Raw genomic sequence first — 16,904 nt, forward strand, 5'->3', positions numbered from 1 at the left:
TGCTCGATTTCCGGGCCCGTTATGAACAGCCACCCACAACTTGAATTGTTTCCCATGACATCCCTCACAAATGGTCCCGGAAGACACCATCATGGCCCCCGTTGGTGCGGGACGTCCTGTGGGTCTGCAAAGCCAGAAGTGAGCGTGCAGTGTTTGCACTGTTCACAAGGTCGGTCAAGTGTTCTGTGGGTGTCATGCTGCTGGCTGAGATGGTGGATGGTGAGATGTACCACGCGGGTACTAAAAAAAGGTGCAAAAATTATAAGCTGTGGATGGTATTATGGGATGGAGAAAGGTGTGCTGGGAACTTGATCACTAGCTCCCAGAGATCCCTGTTGTTTCTACCCCATGACACTTTAAAAACTTTCCCAGGTTAGGCCCCGATCCTGAGAACTGTTCTGCACAAAGGTGAGCTCACTTGGAGGAGCTTGCAGGACCAAGGCTTTACTGTGAAACTACCATGGACTTCCCAGGCCAACAGCGCTGCCACCTCTGGTGGGCACCCAGTGATCTCTTGCTCTGGGAAGGAGGACATGCAAGTCTGGGATGAGGAATCAGAGGAGGAGCGATAGAAAAGACAGATGAGGTCCCATCCCCCCAGCTAGGACCAGTGCAGGAAAGGTCTTTTCTGTCTGTGCTCCAGGAAATATACACTATGATTAATTCTCACCTATGGACCCACCTAGAAAATAAACAGAGAGCCGGCTGGTGTTTCCAGTCTTTGCCCTTTGGCTGAAGGTATTAGAACAGGAGCTGATATTTCTATATTGTGTTCCACCCTTAAGTGCATTGCAACCTGTATACTGAAATGCAGCCACATCTGGAGTGGAATGCAACAGATGTTTAACAGAGCACAGTAACACCACATAATTGTTGGTGACAGGCAGTGAAGAGGTGAAGGGCCTTGCTTTGCTCAGACAGTAGTTATAATTGATTTGTACTGCTGTGGTGCCTAGCCATCGCCGGGTACAGGCATGGAGCAGGAACCCATCATACCAGGGGCTGTACAAATACAGAACAGAAAGGCAGACTCTGCTCCCTGATGTGTGTGGAGGTGGGATAGCCTTAGGCTCATAGACTTGTAGACCAGAAGGGACCACCATGGTCATCTAGTTAGACCCCTACCCCACCTCCTGCCATTGGGATCCGGCCATTAGCCCTGGCACCGCCTAGTCTGAAATCCCAGCACAGGCCCTGAGCCTGGCTCAGCACCCAGCTCCTGCTAGTAGGCTCTGGCCAATACCTGATACCCACAATGCAAGGGGACAGCGGCTCCTCCCCCCAGGGGAAGAGGTGGAGGAGGAGGTGGGTCGCACATGCGCACACGCCTCTCCATCCCTAGCCTCCAAGCCATGGGGCGGGGCGAGAACAGAGCCATGACGTCACCCTCCCCAAGCAGGGCAACCAGGCTTGATGCGGAAGGCCCGCCCCCGACGCCGCGCTCCATTGGTCGGCTGTCAAACCTGTCGCCCCGCCTCTCCCGGGCCCCCTTCACCTTCCGCCTGTCACTCGGGCCCAAGGGAGGCGTCGATTGGCTGCGCGGGGCCCCGCCCCTTGCGCGGCTCCCGAGGGCCGGTTTGGGTGCGCAGGGTGGGTGATTGCGGGGCGGCAGCGCCGAGTGTGACTGAGCCGGAGGAGCGTCCCCCGCCCGGCGGCCCCGCCCCGCCCGGCCATGGAGTCCTACGACATCATCGCCAACCAGCCCGTGGTCATCGACAACGTGAGCCCGGCGCGCGGGCAGGAGGGGGCTGTGGGGGTGGAGCGGGGGGGTCGCTGGGCACGGGGGGGCGAGGAGGCTCGTAGCGTGTTTGAATGGCCCGCCCCGTCCCTTCCCCGCCCCGCGCGCTGTGGGACTCGCGGGCGCCCGGGGCTGCGCTGGAAGGGGCGGGGGGATTTTCACCAGCGCCGGCTGCAGCCGGAAGCCCCCGGTGTTAGTGAATCTCCTGTCGCTGTGACGTTTCCGCCACTCGCCGGCCTGCCTCGCAGCACGTTGGTGCCCTCCTCTCGCGTACAGCGCCTTGCACCGAAAGGCCTCGCTGTGTCAGCCCCAGATCCCTGCCCTGCAGGCTCGCCAAGGCCTCGGTGCCGAGGACCACTTCGCAGGAGGCCCCACGGCCTCCCCCAGGCCGCGCCCCTGCTTGCCTCTCAAAATATCCCATTGCACCGCTCTCTAGGAGACCCACAGCCGGGGCCCCAGGGCTTTGTGTCCATGCTGCTCCCCCTGGCACCCCTAAGCATCCAGCCTCTGATGGGGGGGGGTCCCTTACTCTGTGGCAGTGTAACACCCTTCTCCCTGTGCTGTCAGGCCTTGGGGCATTTCTTCTTGCAGCTGAAGAGTTGATTAAGCTGAGCTAACTTTTCCGTCCAGTTCTCTCGCTTGTGTGTGGCTGGTCCCTTGGCTTAGAACCATCCTCACTTTTTGAATGGGTTCTGCTCTCCTGTTGCTAGCAGCTCTTTGCTGTGTGTGACTCCGCACGTGACCTCTTCCAGAGCTGCCCCGGGTGAGAGTCATGGAATTTGGCTAGAAAAATCTGGCCAGACTTTCGAAGCAGCAGTCGCTGATGTGTCCCTGCTTCTGAGTCTGGGCCCCTCGTATCTGCAGCTCTGGAGACCCAGCTGCACGCTGCTTTAGAGAAGCTTTCATTCGATCTTCTCCCTCTGTGGATCCAAAGGCTCTGGGTTACAATGCGTCGGGTGTTTAGATCCAGCCAAGCCTTACTCTAAAGCGTCTAATCCTTATAGCCTTCTATAACACCTGGGGGCTACAAGACAGGGTGACAAACTTATCTGTGTCAAACAAAGACCCCAAACGTCTCCATGTCAACTAGCTGGGGTGAAGATCTTCTTGCCTGTAGCGTACCACATGCCTGTTTTCTCCTTTGCATATGACAGTGGGGACACAGAGCAGGCTAATTCTGGCTGGTTTGCTTTGGAAGTGTGGCTGTCCGTGTGTTCCTGTGCACAGAAGGTGTCGGACAACTGGATTTGCACTGTGCTTGTGTTAAGGGTGTGGCTAGGGAAGAGTTCTTGCTTGCTCATGCTGTGAATCATTTGTAATGGGGCAAGGAGAAGCTGGCGAGCCAGAGATGGATTTTGGAACCGTTCCTGGGAGGTTGGCAGGAGAGAAGTGGCCTCTGGTGACCGTGCCCCTCCCTGGTGGCTGCTGCCTGCTGGGTTTACAGTGGGGTTTTGCAGCTGCTGCTGCTGAGGAGAGGCAACATTCAGCTTAACCTCCTCATTCAAAAGGAGTTTCAGCGCAGGCTTGGCTTGAGTGCTGTGAGGTTTGTCTTCCTCCGGTGGGTGCAGCCAGCCCTGGGTCTGCAGCTGCAGAAAACCTCTGTCTTTAGCCAGCTCCACTGGTGGGACCCCCTCAGCGGGGCAAAGATGGTCTTTGCTTGTTTACTCCTTCACATAACAGAAGAACTGGGGGTCACTAGTGAAATTAACAGGCAGCAGGTTTAAAACAAACAAAAGGAAACATTTCACACAGCGCACAGTCAACCTGTGGAACTCCCTGCCAGAGGATGTTGTGAAGGCCAAGGCTATAACTGGGTTCAGGAAAGAGCTAGATAAGTTCATGGATAACAGGCTATTAGCAGGATGGGTAGGGGCACAACCCCAGGCTCTGGGTGTTCCTAGGCTTCTGGCTACCAGAAGCTGGGAATGGGCAACAGGGGACAGATCACTTGCTGATTACCTGTTCTATTCATTCCCTCTGCAGCATCTGGTACCAGCCACTTTCAGCAGAGAGGATACTGGGCTAGATGGACCATGGGTCTGACCCAGTCTGGCCGGTCTTATGTTGTTGTGATTTGGAGGGTACTTCTGGCTCTGCCACTGATTCCACGTGACCTTGAGTGTGTCGCTTCCCCTCTCAGTGCCTCAGTTTCCCCATTTGGGAAGTGAGAATAGTGACTGACCCACCTGCTGGGAAAGCATGTTGCTGGAGTGGCTGGCACTGCAGAGGGGAACGAATGCTGCCAGGCCCATGAGTGGGGCTGTGGCGCATCAGAACTTACGGCTCTTCTTGTGGAAATTTCCACTACATGCGTCCGACGAAGTGGGTATTCACCCCCGAAAGCTCATGCTCCAATACGTCTGTTAGTCTATAAGGTGCCACAGGATTCTTTGTCACTTTCTACAGCTCCAGACTAACACGCCTACCCCTCTGATACTTGGCTCTTCTTGTGGTCGCTGACAGTGTGAGCCAGGCCTGGCCTAGGGAAAGATGGGTTGGGGGTGGCCCAGCCCGGGGACAGAATGGGGGAAGGGAGCAGCTCGGCCTGGGGACAGACTTGGGATGACTGAGCCCGAGAGTAACTGTTTAGCTTGTAGGTTTTAAATAAGTGTTTGGATCAGCCAGAGGGCTGGGTCTCATGGGCCATATCTGCCTCCTCTTCCCAGTCCTGGCTGGGAGTCTCTGCTTGGCCCCCTTCACTTGTTCCCGTGGCAGCAGGGCTGACAGTGGCTCCTGTAGCCTGTAGGCACAAGGTGTGGGGCAGAATGAGACCCCCACCAAGACTCAAGCCTGCCCTGCACCTTGTGCCTGCAAGGACAGGTGTTACCAGTCCTGCAGCAGCACAGGGAACCAGCCTCGCTGTCACAGGCCCAGTCACTCACTCCTGTGACTGGGGCTGCCCCAGCAGCCGTACAGCAGCAGTGGGGCCTCCCCTGCAGCCAGGAGCTCCCCCTCCCTGCTCCTCTTAGTCCTGCCTGGGGGTCTGCTCGATTATGTGAACTCCTTTCTTGTGTGAGCTACCCAGGGCACAGGGCAGGGATTCGGCTAATGCCGAGCTGTGGCGCATGGGGTTTCGGGTAGATGGACGGTGTGGGCTGGAGGTTACCGGTAAAGGAAAACACATAATGCAGCTCTAGTTTCTAGCCCTGCACTGGCTTTTCTGGGACTTTCTAGCCTCAGTTTGGTTTTCCCAGAGGCTCGGCAAAGTGTCCAGTGCACAGGGGGTGTTGGACTGGGTCCCCAGCTTCCAGGGAGGCAGCAGCTTGCTGTGCCGTGCGGTGCCAGGGAACAAGGTGTGGGGTGTCCTTGGGGGAGTTTCCCCTGGTGCGCACGGCCAGGGTCCCTCCTGCTGTGAGCAGGCACCTCAGGGAGCCCTGAGAAGTGTCACAAGGGGTGACCCAGGTGCTGCGGCATCCTGCTGTGGTCCCTGAGCCATAGAAGTGAAATTGACTAGGAGCAGTAAAGAAACTGAGGAGTTGCCTTTCCTCATCTCAGCTGAGTGAAGTGCCCAAAGCAGACTACCTGGTTGGAGAAGCATCGTTAGCTTTATCTTTAATGAGTGAGCGGTGGGGCTGCTGGGCCCCTCAGATCTCTGATGTGTTCATCCTCTCATGCCTGGGGCAGGGCTGGGCTGTTCTCCAGCTGAGACCCAGGAGGAATAAAGGACTTGCTCGGGGACATGCAGGGAGCCTGACCCCTGGGCTGGCCATACTCTAAGTGTCCCCGTTCAGAGTCTTGGGACTCATGTTGGCTGAGCTAGGTGCATGGAAAGGGGTTGTTGAACAGCTGTTTGTGCTTTCCCCAGGGTTCCGGGGTTGTCAAAGCTGGCTTTGCTGGTGACCAGATCCCGAAATACTGCTTCCCGAACTAGTGAGTATCTCCACCCGGACAGGGGTTTTGCTGTCAGCATCTGGTCATTATCTCAGCACAGGCGAGTGATCCGCAGTGGGGTCACCCCACAGACTCCAGCCAAGTCAGCGGGAGCAGCATCGGGCCCTAAAAGGTGGGGGGTGGAGCCTCCTAGCCTCTCTGTCGAGAGCTGAGTGGCGATCTCCAAGGGCAGCCGTGTCTGCAGAGCCACGGCCGTGCCCGCAGCTGGGCTCTCAGCACTTCCCCCGACGCGTTTGCCTCTCTGCCGCCCAGCGCAGGGCTGTGTCAGAAAGAGCTGGTGTGTTACAGCATGACGCCTCTGCCAGGCTCCTGAGCTGGGCCTCCTGGGGCCTGCTGGGATCCAGGACCAGACTGGGTCAGATCGAGGCCCCTGTGAATGAAGCCACCTGCTGTCCTGCCCTCGGCTGCCTGACCCAGAACTCCGTGTGCACACCCTGCCAGCTGGGGCTCTGTGCCCAGACCCAGGGTGTGGCGTGGGAGGGGCATGCAGTGCCCCCAGGATGTGTCTGCGGGGGCGGCGCTGGAGCAGAGGCAGTACGTGTTAGGCTCTCATTGTCCATGGGCAACGGACCCCAGGACTCTGGCACTGGAGGCTTGGCAGCATCCTCTGAAGCTGCCCTGCCGTAGTCCGGCCCCTCCTCCCCTCCAGGAGCCTGACACGTCTCACGCACCAAGCCTGAGTCTGACCCCCACACGCCATTGCAGCTAAATGCCCGTGGAGGGAGCTAGCTGCCCTGGGGCCGAGGGGTGTGGCAGTCTCTGCACAGCTCTGGCCTTGTTCTGCCCCCCAGGGTCAGGCTGGGGCTGGTGGGATCCTTCACCTGAGGCAGGGTCACAGCTCCCCCAAAAGGGGTGGCTCATGAGGGCTAGGCTGGCCCCAAGGGTGCCTGTGAGCCGCTGTCATCCCTGAGATGCTGATCCTGCTCTGTGCCCCCTCCCCGTCTGACACTGGCGAGTGATTAACGCCAACCAGCTCCTCCTAGGCTAGGGCTTGTCTGTTTCACCCCCTCCCCTGCCCCCCGAGTTGGGGGTGGGGTCTGTCGGCTCCTTGCGAGGCCCATTTCCTCCCCTTGGGGTGGGTGAGCTGCAGCCCCACTAACTGGTTCTCTCTCTCTCGCCAGTGTGGGGCGCCCAAAGCACGTCCGGGTCATGGCAGGGGCGCTGGAGGGGGATCTCTTCATTGGCCCCAAAGCAGAGGTAATGGTGCAGCCCAGCCCCCTCTGGCCACTTGGGGGTCTCAGCCCCCTCTTCCCCCCCTGCCTCAGGCACAGGTTGAACAGGCAGGGGGCAGATCTCCAGCTGCAGGGCAGGAGTTGGCAGCTGCTGGGGTTAAAGGTTGCCAGTTCCCCAAGCACATGCAGCTGTCTAACGTGGCCAGGTGCATTGTGGGAGCTGTGCAGAAAGTGTCTCCCATTGGGCTCCCCCTGGCCAGCCTGCACCCGGCGGTGCTGCCAGGCCTGGAGAGTGGCTTTAGTGGGTTTGCCTCCCAGGACACCCACGCGCTGCCTCGCCACGGGAATAGGGTGGTGGCTCAGCATCAGTGCTGGCCTCAGGTCAGCACTAGGGGGCACTGTGCTGCCAGGAGTGGGTGAGGGGCTCAGTGTGGTGCTCTTCTCTCAGTCAGGGCTGGCCCCAGCACCCCAGGGCAGCACTAGGGGTCGCTGTGCTGCCAGGAGTGGGTGAGGGGCTCAGTGTGGTGCTCTTCCCTCAGTCAGGGCTGGCCCCGGCACCTAGGGCAGCACTAGGGGGCGCTGTGCTGCTGGGGGGCAGGCGAGGGGCTCAGTGGGGCGCTCTCCCCTTAGGGCTGGCCCCAACACCCCAGGGTGGCACTAGGGGGCGCTGTGCTGCCAGGGAGGCCTCTCTGCCTTGGCATCCTGCTCCAGGTGTGTCGTGACCCGGGTCCGCTCGCTCCCTCTGCCGGCAGGAGCACCGGGGCCTGTTGTCCATCCGCTACCCCATGGAGCACGGCATCGTCCGGGACTGGAATGACATGGAGCGGATCTGGCAGTACGTGTACTCCAAAGACCAGCTGCAGACCTTCTCCGAAGAGGTAACGGGCTGTGGGGCGGGGTGGCCGGATCCCCGCGGGGGTCTCCCCCATGACTTATCTTGCCGCCAGCCCAGGGCTGCGTTTCTGGGACGGACACAGCTGCTCCGCCAGTGTCTCGGCTGAGGCTAGACATGAGACCTGGGGACTGTCCCCGGGACCTGAGCGGAACACTGGTGTGGACGTGGGGCCATCCGCTGGCTGCACAATCCCCTTAGTGAAGGCCTGGGGCTGGGCTCCCCACCCTGGAGTGAGCACGGCCCTTTGGCACCAGGCCCAGCTCCCCTGCTGTGTTCAGTCTCTCTCCTGATCCATCCTTTGCCCGTCAATGGCCAGGGGCTATCTAGTGGAATGGGGGGGGGTGACTTGGACACCTGGGCTAAGACCCCCCCAGTTCGTGTCACCCAGGCCCTGAGTGACTGTGGGGAGGTGAATTCAGTCGCCTTGTCTCAGCTGCGTTTGAGCTGGCAACTTGCAAGAGAGAGGCTCCGGCCCCCCAGCTGGCCTGGGCTTCAGCTCTGCCAGCCGGGTCCCCAGCTACACCTGGTCCCAGGCTCTGGGCCACTGTTACCTCTTCCCCAGGCCTGTCCACGAGGCGCTTTCCTGGGCTGCAGCTGTCAGCCCACGAGCCGGAGGTGGGGGTGGCTGTGGACCAAGCCACCGGCCTGGGGGGTGGCTCCCCTTCCATGCCACTGGAGCCCCTATCTCGGCTAAATGGGTGTCCTGCCCCCCAGCACCCAGTTCTCCTGACGGAAGCCCCCCTAAACCCCTGCAAGAACCGTGAGAAGGCGGCCGAGGTTTTCTTCGAGACCTTCAACGTTCCAGCGCTTTTCATCTCCATGCAGGCCGTCCTCAGCCTGTGAGTACTGGGCACCGCCCCCTGCAGCGCTGGGGGAGCCCTCGGGAACACCGGGGCACTCTCCCCTCACAGGCAGCACAGTGATGGGGGGCGCTGGGTGGCAGGGAGCAGGGCGTGTGCCCTGTTGGGTGGTTTGAAATCACCCCTGGATTGCGTGTGATCGGCCCAGAACCCGCAGCGTCTTTCACCCCAGTGTCCTGGGACCGACCCTCTGCCACGGCTCCTGAAGGTCCTGCCTGGAACGCGTTGCTGGGTGCTGTTCAGTACTTGCTCTGTCACCCCCCAGAGGTGGCTGCCTCTTGGTTGGGGGGATGCAGCCTTTTCCTGCCAGGCGTGTGCTGTCTCAGTGCTCTCAGGCTGGAAGGGCCAATCTGCCGTAATCACTGTGCTGGGCGCTTTCCAAAGCACCGGCGGGGCCGAGCTCACGGGTTCCTGGTGTCTCTCTCTGCTCCAGCTACGCCACGGGCCGCACGACGGGGGTGGTGCTGGATGCGGGGGATGGCGTCACACACGCGGTGCCCATCTATGAGGGCTTCGCCATGCCGCACTCCATCATGCGGGTGGACGTGGCTGGGCGGGACGTCTCGCGCTACCTCCGTCTGCTGCTGCGCAAGGAGGGCTACGACTTCCACACCTCGGCCGAGTTCGAGGTGGTCAAGATGATAAAGGAGGTACGGGGGGAGCTGCCCTGGGGCTGGGGGCTCACTGCAGGATGCCTCTGGGTTAGGGCCTGGGATGCGCCGCTGTCCAGCATTGGAGCCCCACTCTGCCCTGGCCTGCTGGGGGACCTGGGGCAAGACCCTGCTGGTCTGTGACATGGAGGCTGGGGTTCCTGCCAGCTTAGGCTCTGAGCCTCATGACTGGAGCGGGTGGTGGGGCAGGGGTAAGTCCTGGCCTGGCCGCTCACCTGCTCTCCCCCGGCACAGCGGGCCTGCTACCTGTCCATTAACCCCCAGAAGGACGAGGCGCTGGAGACGGAGAAGGTGCTCTACAACCTCCCGGACGGGAGCACGCTGGAGGTAAGTGTTGGGGTGAGGGCAGATCTCCATGCCCTGGTGGCTCTGGGCGCTGGCTGGCCAGGAGCAACCTGTGCTCAGTTTGGTGGATTGTGCGCGGGGGCTGCGGGAGCCGGGCCTGGCTAGGTGGCGCGGTCTCCCAGGCACATGGCGCTCCATGTCTCAGGGACCAGAGCTTCTCCCTGAGGGCTGGCTCCATGTGACGCTGCACCTAGGATCCTGGGGCAGCTTGGGGGGCTGCTTCCACCAAGGCAGAGATGTAGGAGCCGGTGAGCCCCCTGGAGTTGCAGCCACATCCCCTTGGGGCCCCGTTACCCTGCGGTGCGGGGCTAACGTTGCTTTCTGGCAGGTGGGCCCAGCCCGCTTCCGAGCCCCTGAGCTGCTCTTCCAGCCGGACCTGGTTGGGGACGAGAGTGAAGGGATCCATGAGGTCCTGGCCTTTGCCATCCAGAAATCCGACATGGACCTGCGGCGGACACTCTTCGCCAACATCGTGCTGTCCGGCGGCTCCACGCTCTTCAAAGGTGCGGCCCCGAGCGAAGGACTTCAGCGCCTGCCCCCTCTGGCAGGGCCAGGTCCATGCAGCACAGCGCCCCGGGGATGGTCACGGCCCCGTGGCCTGGCCAACCTGGTGCCTTGGCAGGGGGATATTTCTTTCCTGACCCTCTACCCTGACACCTGCGGCTGAGCCTGGAGCAGTGTGCCTGTTGTGCATGGTCTGGCCCGGAAGTTCCTCTGCTGCAGGATTGGGAGTGCTGGGGATCCTCTGCCCCCCCTGAGGAATTTTGATGGGGGAGCCTCCCAGAGTGTCCAGCAGGGGCCGACCCTTTGGCTAGGGACAGTGCAGCCAGGAGGGTGGGTCTCCGGGGGGTCTCTGATGAGCTCACAAGCTCTGCCCCACAGAGGCAGGATGTCATCAGGACCCCCTGGGAAGCGTTCCCCTCCCCCCGTGGGCTCAGGTAGCATGGTGAGAGGGCCCCGACACCCCTTGCCTTTCCCAACCGCGATGATCCCTCAGTCCCCAGGGGAGGCAGGGAACCCCTCAGCATCCAGGGGGGGAAACTGAGTTGCGTGCTCCCCAGGTCAGGACCTAGCTCTGCCCACTAGAGGGTGCTCTCACCTCAGCCTGGGACTCCCTGACCTTGAGCCTGAGAGTGGCCATGCAATGGTCTGGCCGCGCCGCTCCTCCTGTAGTGCCTGGCGTTCCGGGTGGAATCAGTCAGGGCCCCTTACCCTGCCCAGGGTCTGTGCACACCGGAGTGGGAGCTGCGGAAAGCGGGTGGCCCGGCTGGCTCCTCGAGGTGGCCCTAGCACCCAGATTTCCAGCTGGTGCATGGGGACCCCTGTGGGGTGGGGGCAGATCAGGGGCTCTCTGGTTAACGCCTGTGTTCCCCCTTCAGGGTTTGGGGACCGGCTGCTCAGCGAGGTGAAGAAACTCGCCCCAAAGGATGTCAAGATTAAGGTGAGGATTGGCGACACTCAGGGACGCCCGCAGCACCCTTCTCCTGCTGCCCGGCCTGGCCCAGCCCGGCCCTGGGATCCCCTTGCCCCTGGCCAGCCCCTCCTGCTGTGATTCCCCTGGCACCGCTGCTTCCCCCGGGGCACGAAGCTACGGTGTGTGCAGGTCCAACCCCCTGCCTGCTCCACAGCTTGGCACCCTTCTGGGCACAGCTCCCTGCACAGCCCCAAGCGACTGCAGCCTCCTGGGCCATGCTTGGATCAACTCCCACCAGATCTGGGGGCAGCGCAGATGCTTGGGGCTCCAGGGAATCGCCCTGTGAACAGGGTGGCCCCAAGGATGGGGTGCCCTGGTGGGGCTGTGTGATAGGGGGTGCACAACAGGGCAGTCCCATCAGCCAGGTGCTGAGCCCCATTCCAGGGGGGTTGGGAGGGGCTGTTACCGGCTGGGCTCCAGGCTGACCCTCTGCTTTCTTCCAGATCTCCGCCCCGCAGGAGCGACTGTACTCCACGTGGATCGGGTGAGTGCCCTCCCCAGGGCCTGGGTGTCTGCTCTGGGACCCGCCCTGCCCGGCTTTCCGGTGCCTCTAGATCTGTGAGGGGTGCCCTCTGCGTGGCCCAGGGACCAGGAGGAGCCCTGACTGGGTGGGAGGGAGCCATGCTGGGCCAGGACAGACTTGCTCTGTTCAGAGGGAGGTAGGCAGGCCCCTCTACCACCTGCAGGTTGCAGGGCTGGCTGGGCACTGGGCCTTGTCCCCGCAGGGCTGTGTGCGGGGGCAGGCGCCTCCAGCCCCTGGTGACTCTGTCTCTCCCCTGCAGCGGCTCCATCCTGGCCTCACTGGACACCTTCAAGAAGATGTGGGTGTCGAAGAAGGAGTACGAGGAGGACGGGGCACGGGCCATCCACCGCAAGACGTTCTAGGTGCGGGGCCAGCAGGTGCAGCTGGTGGTTGTGGGAACTCGGCCAGGGCGTGCCCTTATGTTACTCCTTTCCAGTCCAGGGCAGCTAGCAGCACCCCTCCCCCAGGGCCTCGTCCTCCCTGCATCAGCTTCCGGCCTCCTTGGGGGAGCAGGGCAGCCCCCTCACTCCCCCCATCAGCTGGACCCCTCCGAGCTGCTCGTCTGTGCGCACACGGCCCCCAAGCCCGGCCTTGATCCCTGCTGCCCCAGCCGCGCCCTGCACCTGTGGGGATGGGCAGGGCCCCTCGGCTCTGCGCAGGCAGCCTCAGCCCTCAACCCCCCGCTGCCCTCAGAGCCCCTGGGGCCCCAGCCTGTTTAGCGATCCTTGGGAGCCCAGCAAGGGGATCTGAGGGCAGCGACCCCATGGGAGTTGGTCTTTGGCCTGAGGGTAGATAGGGCTCTAAGGGGCTTCTAGTCCCAGGCTAGATCCTGGGTCCTGCCCTAGGAGAGCCTGGCTGGGGCGCATAGATCCAGCGCCCACTGCCAGGCCCCAATGGCTGCCCTCAGCCCTTGCTGCAGAGAAGGGGTAGAAGCCCCCAGAGACCTGCAGCAAAGCCCTGGTGGCACCAGGCTCCTCCCTGTTCAGGGCCGTGCTGGGGGCCAAGCTCCTTCCAACAGGGGGCCCTGAGCAGCTGGCTCTGCCCTTGCTCCATGGGCACCTGGCGCAGACTCACTGCGGAGGTCCGGCTGGCTCTGGCCCAGGCAGGGGTGTGGCTTCCCCCACCCCCCCGCAGCCCCAGGGGGGTGTCCCAGTCACAGCCCCTAGCTTGCCGCCCAGAGAGCAGCCACCTCGTGGTGCTACACTAACCCCCTGCATTGGCCACCCCCCAGCCTCCTGTAGCCATGGCTTCTGGCCCTGTGCCTGGAGGGGGCCCCTGGAGCCCCGGGGGCAGGGCATTGGTGTGCCTGGCCCTGTGGGGCTAGTACCTGGGTGCTCAGGGGCCTGTGGGCAGGGCTGTACCAACCCTGGATTGGAAAGAGGTGAACCCCTGAACTTGTTTTTAAAGGGCAGCAACTCAATGACCTGCCCCAGAGTGAGGTGAGGGGCCGGCGGGTGCCTGGAGGGGCAGAGCTCAGCTCTCTGGCCCCGGGCTAGTGGCCTGTGTCTGTATCTCGGCTTCTCCCCTTACCGGAGCCCTGCACCCCGACGCCCAAGCAGTGTGCAGCGGCAGTCAAAGCAACTAGGGGCCCCCGCCCAAGCCTGGCTGCAATGTACAAAACTGAACACAGTTGCCTGTATTTTTTTTTGTAAATTCATTATAGTAATAATTATAAATTAACCCCTTGTGTCCTGTGTGTCTGTCTTCGAGCCTCTCCCCCACCTGAGTTCAGCACAGGACCCGGGGGGAGGGGAGGGAGGTGTAACAGGAGCTGGTTTGGCTGGAGATGGGCCTTGCTCATAGGCTCAAGGGAGCCCTGGGGGTCTGTGGTTCTGGGACCCAGCCTTACACCCAGCCCCTCTGCAGGCTGGCCAGGGCCTTAACCCTCCCCCCTCCTGCCCCCCCTTCGCCTTGGCAGCAGGTAAAACTACGGGCTAGGCCCGAGCAGCAGAGCGGGAGGAGGAATCTATGCAGAATTGCCACAGGAGGGGACCCTCCTCTTGGGTTGCTGAGCCAAGCTCTGGGGTTTAAGCAGCTGCTGCCTATGTGGGTGCCCCAAAGCTCTGTGGTGAGTGGCTACTGCTTGCATGGCCCTGAGCTCTGCACTCAGGTGGATGGGGGCAGCGGTTGCACTCCACTGACCCTAAATGACCTTGCCCCAGTCTCCCCCTGCCCAGGCCTTTGCTGGCTGCACCTGGCACATCTACCAGCTTGTCATGGACAGAGCCATCTGGGGGGTGTGCTGCTGCCGCCCATGGAACCAGCTTCTCTCAGGGCCTGGGCCCCCCACCTCACATGTAGGAGTCACAGCCCCAGCTTGAGCTAGGCCCAGCTAGCACCCTCCCCCCAAGCTTGGGCTAGGAGCTGGGCCCAGCTAGCACTCTCCCCCCCAGCTGCCTGGGCCCCAAAGCCCAGAGTCCTGGTGACAGCCCAGCTGGCCCCTGCCCTCCTGCAGTGCTCGACAGCTGTTGGGCTGTGTGGAGGGGAGCAGGAGCTGCTGGCTGCCCTAGCCAAACAGCCACATAGCTGGCCAGTGCCAGCAGAGCCTGCTCTGTGCCCACAAACAGGCCACTGGGGATAGTAACGCAGCTGGCTGTGGGGAGTGCAGTGCCCCCATGTGGAGAAGGGCTGCATGTGCCCCCCCCAGCCGTGCTGTAGGGAGCCCCTGAGGGAAACCTCCCAGGTTCCTCTCACTCAACTAGCCAAAACTTGGGAGCATGAGGAGCTGGGGCTTTGTGTGCTCAGGACCCCAGGCCCCCCTTTGCCCCACTAGCCATGCAGCAGGAGGCACATGGCCTTTAATTGCCCCAGCACAGCTCCTGTGGTCACCTCCCTCTGCATGGGTTCTGCTTGGCCCCTCCCATCCCCCTCAGAAGCAGGAAGCTGCTAAATCAGGGGTAGGTAACCTATGGCACAGGTGCTGAAGGCAGCATATGAGCTGATTTTCAGTGGCACTCACACTGCCAAGGTCTTGGCCATTGGTCCACGGGGCTCTGCATTTTAATTTAATTTAAATTGAAGCTTCTTAAACATTTTAAAACCCTTATTTACTTCACATACAATAGTTTAGTTCTATATTATAGACTTATAGAAAAAGACCTTCTAAAAACATTAAAATGTATTACTGGCACATGAAACCTTAAATTAGAGTGAATAAATGAGGACTCGGCCCAGCACTTCTGAAAGGTGGCTAAGCCCTGTGCTAAACACTCCGTGGGGCCCCTGGAGATACAAAAGGAGCACTTAAAGACAACAAAGTCATTGCAGAGAAACTAAATGGATTCTTTGCTTTAGTCTTCACAGCTGAGGATGTAAGGGAGATTCCCAAACCTGAGCTGGCTTTTGTAGGTGACAAATCAAATTGTCACAGAGTGAGGTGTCACTAGAGGTGGTTTTGGAATTAATTGATAAACTTATCAGTAACAAGTCACCGGGACCAGATTGCATTCACCCAAGAGTTCTGAAAGAACTCAAATGTGAAATTGCAGAACTATTAACTATGGTTTGTAACCTGTCCTTTAAATTGGCTTCTGCACCCAATGACTGGAAGATAGCTAATGTAACACCAATATTTAAAAAGGGCTGTGGAGGTGATCCTGGCAATTACAGATTGGTAAGTGTAATGTCAGTACCGGGCAAATTAGTTGAAACAATAGTAAAGTATAAAATTGTCAGACACATAGAAAAACAAAGTGTTGGGCAAAAGTCAACATGATTTCTGTAAAGGGAAATTCTTACTAATCTATTAGAGTTCTTTGAAGGGGTCAACAAATGTGGACAAGGGGGATCCAGTGGACACAGTGTACTTAGATTTCCAGGAAGCCTTTGACAAGGTCCCTCACCAAAGCCTCTTAAGTAAATTAAGTTGTCATGGGCTAAGAGGGAAGGTCCTTTCATGGACTGAGAACTGGTTAAAAGACAGGGAACAAAGGGTAGGAATAAATGGTAAATTCTCAGAATGGAGAGGGGTAACTAGTGGTGTTCCCCAAGGGTCAGTTCTAGGACCAGTCCTATTCAACTTATTCATAAATGATCTGGAGAAAGGGGTAAACAGTGAGGTGGCAAAGTTTGCAGATGATACTAAACTGCTCAAGATAGTTAAGACCAAAGCAGACTGAAGAACTTAAAGATCTCACAAAATTAAGTGACTGGGCAACAAAATGGCAAATGAAATATAATGTGGATAAATGTAAAGTAATGCACATTGGAAAAAATAATCCCAACTATACATACAATATGATGGCAGCTAATTTAGCTACAACTAATCAGGAAAGAGATCTTGGAGTCACTGGAGATAGTTCTCTGAAGACATTCAAGTAGTGTGTAGAGGCAGTCAAAAAAGCAAACAGGATGTTAGGAATCATTAAAAAGGGGATACTTAATAAGAGACTCTTATTGTCCTTATGTAAATCCATGGTACGCCCACATCTTGAATACTGCATACAGATGTGGTCTTCTCACCTCACAAAAGATATACTGGCATTAGAAATGGTTCTGAGAAGGGCAACTGAAACGATTAGGAGTTTGGAACGGATCCCATATGAGGAGAGATTAAAGAGAGACTGGGACTTTTCAGCTTGGAAAAGAAGAGACTAAGGGGGAATATGATAGAGGTCTATAAAATCATGAGTGATGTGGAGAAAGTGAATAAGGAAAAGTTATTTGCTTGTTCCCATAATACACAAACTAGGGGCCACCAAATGAAATTAATGGGCAGCAGGTTTAAAAGAAATAAAAGTAGTTCTTCACACAGTGCAGTTAACTGGTGGAACTCCTTGCCTGAGGAGGTTATGAAGGCTAGGACTATAACAGGGTTTAAGAGAGAACTGGACTTAACCACCATGAATTTATCATTAATGGCTATTAGCCAGGATGGGTAAGGAATGGTGTCTCTGGCCTCTGTTTGTCAGAGGGTGGAGATGGATGGCAGGAGAGAGATCACTTCATCATTACCTGTTAGGTTCACTCCCGCTGGGGCACCTGGCACTGGTCAGAAGATAGGATACTGGGCTAGATGGACCTTTGGTCTGATCCAGTACATCCGTTCTTATGTTCAGCCATAAAACTCCCCACAGGCACCCGACACAGGCACCATCCTGGGTGGTTCACTTCTCCCCTTCCCTGCCCCACCCGCCGCACTCCATGGCCCAGCTGACTGCCGGGGCAGGGGGTGCAGAGCTCAGCAAGGGGCTGCTCCCCCAGGCCCATGGCAGGGACACGAACCAGCTTCCAGGCTGGTCTCCACTCAGCAGTACCCTGGCTTATACACTGCATCAGCCCTGGGCCCCACAGTGGATAGCTACACCAAGCCCTGCCTGGCCGCACTGCTCCTGGG

General features: G+C 59.2%; 1 protein-coding gene across 2 annotated transcripts; it reads left to right on the plus strand.

The window, feature by feature from the left end:
• Positions 1-1,564: 1,564 nt before the first annotated feature.
• On the plus strand, positions 1,565-13,249 carry ACTR1B (actin related protein 1B). Of its 2 annotated transcripts, XM_050937531.1 has the most exons (11): positions 1,565-1,720; positions 5,544-5,608; positions 6,751-6,826; positions 7,554-7,679; positions 8,411-8,535; positions 8,990-9,206; positions 9,462-9,554; positions 9,901-10,075; positions 10,952-11,013; positions 11,490-11,530; positions 11,829-13,249. In XM_050937531.1, exons 1-11 carry the CDS (start codon positions 1,673-1,675, stop codon positions 11,929-11,931), a joined length of 1,131 nt encoding a protein of 376 aa, XP_050793488.1. In that variant the 5' UTR covers positions 1,565-1,672; the 3' UTR covers positions 11,932-13,249. The 2 variants fall into 2 exon arrangements, with proteins under 2 accessions (XP_050793488.1, XP_050793489.1); XM_050937532.1 differs by lacking the exons at positions 1,565-1,720; positions 6,751-6,826.
• The last annotated feature ends 3,655 nt before the right edge of the window (positions 13,250-16,904 follow it).

The sequence above is a fragment of the Gopherus flavomarginatus genome, chromosome 2 (genome assembly GCF_025201925.1).
Source record: "Gopherus flavomarginatus isolate rGopFla2 chromosome 2, rGopFla2.mat.asm, whole genome shotgun sequence".
Taxonomy (NCBI): Eukaryota; Metazoa; Chordata; order Testudines; family Testudinidae; genus Gopherus; species Gopherus flavomarginatus.

Excerpts from the sequence above, each read along its gene's own strand:
- ACTR1B (XM_050937531.1), top strand. The coding sequence starts at position 1,673 with ATGGAGTCCTACGACATCATCGCCAACCAGCCCGTGGTCATCGACAAC. Across the intron at positions 11,014-11,489 it reads CAAAGGATGTCAAGATTAAG|ATCTCCGCCCCGCAGGAGCG; the intron begins GTGAGGATTGGC and ends GCTTTCTTCCAG. Across the intron at positions 11,531-11,828 it reads CTGTACTCCACGTGGATCGG|CGGCTCCATCCTGGCCTCAC; the intron begins GTGAGTGCCCTC and ends TCTCCCCTGCAG.